This window comes from Sinohyriopsis cumingii, chromosome 6 (assembly GCF_028554795.1).
Source record: "Sinohyriopsis cumingii isolate HCF-2022 chromosome 6, ASM2855479v2, whole genome shotgun sequence".
In the NCBI taxonomy this organism is placed as follows: Eukaryota; Metazoa; Mollusca; class Bivalvia; order Unionida; family Unionidae; genus Sinohyriopsis; species Sinohyriopsis cumingii.
In genome coordinates, this window is record NC_142966.1 from 77,500,704 (window position 1) to 77,506,447 (window position 5,744).

At 37.0% G+C, this 5,744-nt stretch overlaps 1 protein-coding gene across 1 annotated transcript; it reads left to right on the plus strand.

The window, feature by feature from the left end:
• Positions 1-721: 721 nt before the first annotated feature.
• On the plus strand, positions 722-4,072 carry LOC149797266 (uncharacterized). The gene has a single exon (XM_089961974.1). The coding sequence runs from the start codon at positions 1,396-1,398 to the stop codon at positions 3,010-3,012; it is 1,617 nt and encodes a 538-aa protein (XP_089818100.1). The 5' UTR covers positions 722-1,395; the 3' UTR covers positions 3,013-4,072.
• Positions 4,073-5,744: the final 1,672 nt, after the last annotated feature.

Here is a 5,744-nt window from a genome sequence, read left to right on the forward strand (position 1 = left end):
TCATTGAAATTTTTATAAACCTTGGAATGCGTTTGAAATCTCAACTTTAAGCACAGGTATAGTTCCTTACAGAGTTGGGCGTCCCGGTAGAGCGTCGTACCCGTGATCCAACGGTCGCGGGTAAGATTCCCACCCATGCAACTAAAAACTGTGCAGAGTTATAAGGTACAAATGTTCGACATTTTTTCTTCTGTATATTTATATGATCAGTATGCTGCGGATAAGATTTCTTTGCTATTTAAAAACAGAAACACGGTTTATATAATGCTGAAGTTTTTAAACTTTTGATTTTGAGGAATACAAAATATAAAGTGTTCATCCTCTTTTAAAATACTACCCACAAACTTTGTATTTATTTTAATAATTCTTTTAATTGCATACCATTACTGTGCAGTTTGTATTGTACTTTGGAGAGAATAAAAGATTTATAAGGCGTACTGTTGGTAGGCAAGCGTGATTATCACAGATATAATGAACAAGAATAATATAGAAACAATGCCTTTAGGGGTTCGGTGTGCGTGTATTGAATAATTATATATTTATATGCATAAGTCGATATCTTGAAATAAAACGGTATGATATTTTTCAATGATGAACCTTAAACATTTTGTAATCAGACAATGTCATATACACCTCGTATCCAGTATACACACACTATCGATTAACAGGATTATTGTTTAGCGCATTGGTTCGACGCTTCCCCCTGTATTGGTCAGATACGCTGATAGAAGATCTTGGCTGAAATTGTACAGTCTTAAAGAACTGTTACATAGTGAGTATTGAATTCAAAAGACAGCTGTGAAGTGGTAAGTCGCGAATACGCTTCTTTTATTCCGTTATCCAAAACAAATTTATTTAATAATGGCAAATAATGTAAACGTTCGATCACAACATTTACACAGGACAATATTGGGGGCAGGGCTTCCCTCTCGTCGCGAGTGATATGTCAATTTACCATACATTTTATCTGTGAAAAGCAGACTTCGGTAAAGAGTTTGTGAATAGTGGCTTCAAGGCTCAAGCTGGAGTACGAAGAATATAACTTGGGATCAGAAAGTATTAAAGTATCACGTTTCAGTAATCTAACTCATATTCATGATCGAATGCGGAATCAAGTACTCTATCAACGGCTTTGAAATAACGTTCAGTTTCGATTAGAGAATATTTAATTCATGGTTTGATCGCAGTCCTGTCAAACATGTACGAGGACACGATACAATACTGTGTTAACTGGAATTGAACGTAATAAATTGACCGTGTTGGAATACTAAACTTGTGGCATCGAGTGGCTGTGCGATACTTGACAGTTCATTAGTCTATGGAGCTTTAATCACTATGTCGCCTCGATCAAGGTAGGTCTGAAGCTATTATAATATGATTTAACGTACAGCAACTATGGCATATAGAGACGGCCCGACAACCGTTGTACAACAACAGACCAGACTAAGGCGACCTAAAGTTTCTTTCAAACTGGATAACATGGCGAAAGAGAAGGAAGCGCTGCCGATTGTGGAATTAAAACCGTTCGTGAGACAGGTATGGAGGAGGGAAAAGAGTCTACCAAGTTTCTATGGAAAGTCAGATTCCGTAAAAAGCAGAGGAAGCTCGGAAACAGATTCTGGTGTAGACTCTTCGAGTACAACATCGCAACAGTCGCCATCGCCTCGGCTCTTGAATATATATATGGACGAAATGCAGGATTTAAGTTCCAAAGATGTGCACACCAGTGGTGATGGGATAAGACCAAAATCTAGAATCCATCCAGCAGCCGAGAGTAAAATACAAAAACATTCTCAGTATTCGGAAGGATTCATACCTGGGTTGTTATCGAGGGCCGATCGAAGGAGGACAACATTGTTAGAGATTAACATGGGGGAGAATATGAGTCGTTCTCACAGTTGTTTAAAGCAAGCACTGAATCCCGCAGACATACAAAAGCAGCAGTCAATGCACGTTAGAGGCGAACGTATGTCACATCATATCGACAGAAAACAGTTGCCATATCTAAACCCTTATAAAAGTGTGTACATTCATACCACATGGCATTCTGGTCCGCGACAAGTATCTCCCCCAGGACACTTGTACTCAACCAAATCTATTCTGAGCAGAAGAGAAAATAGGCCCAAAACTCCATTTTATGATATCCTCGACCGAAGTGGGACTTTACCTTCTTTGTGCATTAGTCCTGAAAGCTTGTATGACAGGCAGAACAAACTATCTCGTGAGGGAGCCATGACGGATTCTTCTATTTATAAACAGCATACTGTCGGAGGCATAAAGAATTCTCTAAAACTTTTAAGCAAACATGGAACGCCTACCAAAGTTGAAAAGCATCTCACATTGGAACTAGAATTCAATTTAAGTCGGTTCCGGAAATCCAGAGATTACTTTCCATTTGACGTCATTCAGAATGATATGATCAGATATTCCCCTCACCCGAGCCACGGTTTGACCCAAGGGGAACTTCACATACGTCAAGGTCTTCTGTCCAATACTTCGAAAAAGAGAAAGAGTCTACATTCAAGGGGTGTGGTAATAAAATCAGAATACAAAGACTGCAGCCCACGAAACAGCTATACAGACGGAAAGGGAAAGGGTAAACAGAGAAAAACAGAGTTTAAGGAATATGTGGAGGAGATAGAGTTAGAGAGTTCATCCAGAACAGAAGCAGATTCTGGAGACCATGGAGTTTTTGTAAACGAAGACGATGAATCCGGAACCGTAACACCGCCTATGAACACTGCAAGAAGTGAAGCACAAATCATTGACGACCAAGTGGACACAAACAATGATGAAAAAACAAAGACTACTTCGGCAATAAGTGTCATTATATCTTCAAGCGAAGAAGAGGTTGAGGAGGAGGTGGATAGTGAGGAGGAAGCATTAAGTGATAATGTTGGTGAGGAAAATAATCCTGAAAAGCTACTTCAAACTCTTGACGTACCCAGTGATTCCAGGAATACAGAGGGGAGGACTTTCTTGACGTCTGACCCCATAACTATGGTCGTATGATGATACAATTGTTCTGTAGTTTATTAGAATGTAATTTTATATTGTTCTTCTGTTGTTTCTTTAGCATACCAGACGCCCTTGCTCCAACTGTGGATTGCAGGATTTTGTACGTTTACTTTTGAAATATTTTACATTATCCTTATTGGGGAGTTTTTATTTACGAATTATGAAAGTTCTGCATCATATGGTGCATCCATTGTTTCATTAGATTTCTGGAAATGGTACAGGAACGGACAAAAGAATATGTGAATATTGTGTGTGAAAATTATACAACGCCAAATGGATTGTATGAATCAAGGTACGAGTATAACACTTTCAAACAAGGTCTCACCATTACATATCCAATATATATATATATATATATATATATATATATATATATATATATATATATATATATATATATATATATATATATATATATATATATATATATATATATATATATATATATATATATATACCTCCATAACTTCATATATAGATTCTTGAGTTATTATAATTTAACTTTACATTGGCCGCATTCTTTTTTAGAGTTCTTTGTCTGAGGTTCATTATAAGGTGTGTTCCGCTTTTTCGGTTTTTAGTGATTTTCACTGATAAATTACCCGGGTGGGTGGGGTGATTGCTGTTTTTTTTTTTTTTTAAATAAAAGAATTCGGTTTTAACTAATTTACCTTCGTTTATAAAAACCACTTTCCAGTAATTTCCGGGTACATATTTTCTTCTACACTAACTCCCTGCGAGATTGTTGCACACAGAACGCACACAATTATCCTTTCAAAAACCTTTTCATAGGCAATGATGAACGTTAGCAAATTGTGCATAAAATTAATTATGAAAAAGAATCATATAAGTTTTTCTTACTAGTTATTTTTTATGTTTTAATCCAATTTCTTCCCGGTTTGAAAGTTTGAACATAAACACTGGAAAAATTACGGATTTTTTTCACACAAAAAACCCCGAAATCGTGGAGCACTAATTGTAAGAAAACAAAGTAGTTAACAATAAAATAATAATATTTAATCAATTTGTTAAGAATAAAAGAATAATCCATTTACATCATTGTCATTACTTATTTCTTCGTTTATTTTGGCGAGTATTACCATATTAAAAGCATGATTTCCCGATTGCAAGATCGACTCTGTGTGTGTGTGTGTGTGTATATATATATATATATATATATATATATATATATATATATATATATATATATATATATATATATATATATATATATATATATATATATATATATATATATTATTCGGGTTTTTATCCCCCGCTATGGGTACACCCTTTATTCGAGGAGAGGCGACTTTGGAATAATGTGTGTATATTGAAACCTCTTAAATCAGGACATGTTTATTCCTAACTATTTCCAGCAGTTTAGCAGGTAATTTAATGACATGGATAATCCCTATAATGGTCGTACAAAAATGTTGAGACATGCGGATAAATGGATTCCGGATTAAATAGGTTCAACTTTACCTACCTATCTCAGTCAGTGAAGATAAACTGAATAAAAAAAATGTATACATCATCTTTAAAGATGACATAGGAAAGCGATTTTGAATACACTTAAGTAATTACGTTCCTTCACTAACACTTCCTGTTAGTCGAGGGAGTGGAAGTTGCTCCTATATTCTTGGCAGTACATATCCAATAATACGTTCAAAGTTAGGTTAAAGCCAACCCGTCAGTTTTCCAGTAAGTCAACCACAACCGAGGCGAATAATTTAATATTGTACAAAGAAGAGTACTTGCTGAAAACAGCATCTGCAACTGTTTCCTTTTTAATTGTTATATAGTTTGATGGTTGATAGAGAAAACCATTGAATCAATCATTTCTGAAAAAAGTACATATTACCTGGGTGGGGGGTTGCAATCGGGTTTGACATGCCTTATTTTAACGGTACTTTTAACATGTTTTTGACCTAAACCTGTGGAAGAAATCGGAGTTAAGTGCCTTTCCCAAGGACACACCGAAGCAGACAACCCGGTCTAGCCTGAGCGGGTATAAAACCCGCTACCCATGAGTTACGAATCTGACATTGTACCAACTGAACTATTGCGGCTACCTAAACAAACCAACGACTTTTTGTGGATACAGAAACATAAATAAAAAATTAATGTTTCCATGTTTGTAGCATCTGTAAAACCAGGACCGGCGTTTGGGGGTGGCAAGTGGGGCGACCGCTCCAGGCCCCGCTCTTGAGGGGGCCCCGCGCTTCAGGCCTAAGGTCGTCCTTATGAGTTTGTCAAGCTATATTCTCCGGTAAATTGGAAACGCTGATACAGGCCGCACGTAATGCATGCAAATCGCGAAAGTTGATCTAGTCTAGATATAATCAGTGTTTGCAGTAGCATACCAATCGAGATACCGATACTCTGGCCCCGCACGGTCATGGTCGGCCCTAGGCCCCGCGTACTCCTAACGCTGCCTCTCTGTACAACTTACCAACCTGCCACATTAATCCCAACAAACTGCATAGATCACGATTTGCCGGATAATTATGCCATAGCAGATCTGGGTCTGTGCATTTCGATTCAACTTATACGTGAGTATATATGGTATAAGAAATGCAAAACATGCAACCAAAACAGCACGTTACTAAGAACGTATATGAATTTAGAACATTTTAACCTGAGTGCAGCTTGCTACAAACCGGGTGGCCATCGACGCGAATGATACGGAAGGTATTCAAAGAATGAGAATGAAATAATACTAT

What these genes read in the sequence shown, in the direction of transcription:
- LOC149797266 (XM_089961974.1), top strand. Translation starts at nt 1,396, where the DNA reads ATGGCATATAGAGACGGCCCGACAACCGTTGTACAACAACAGACCAGA.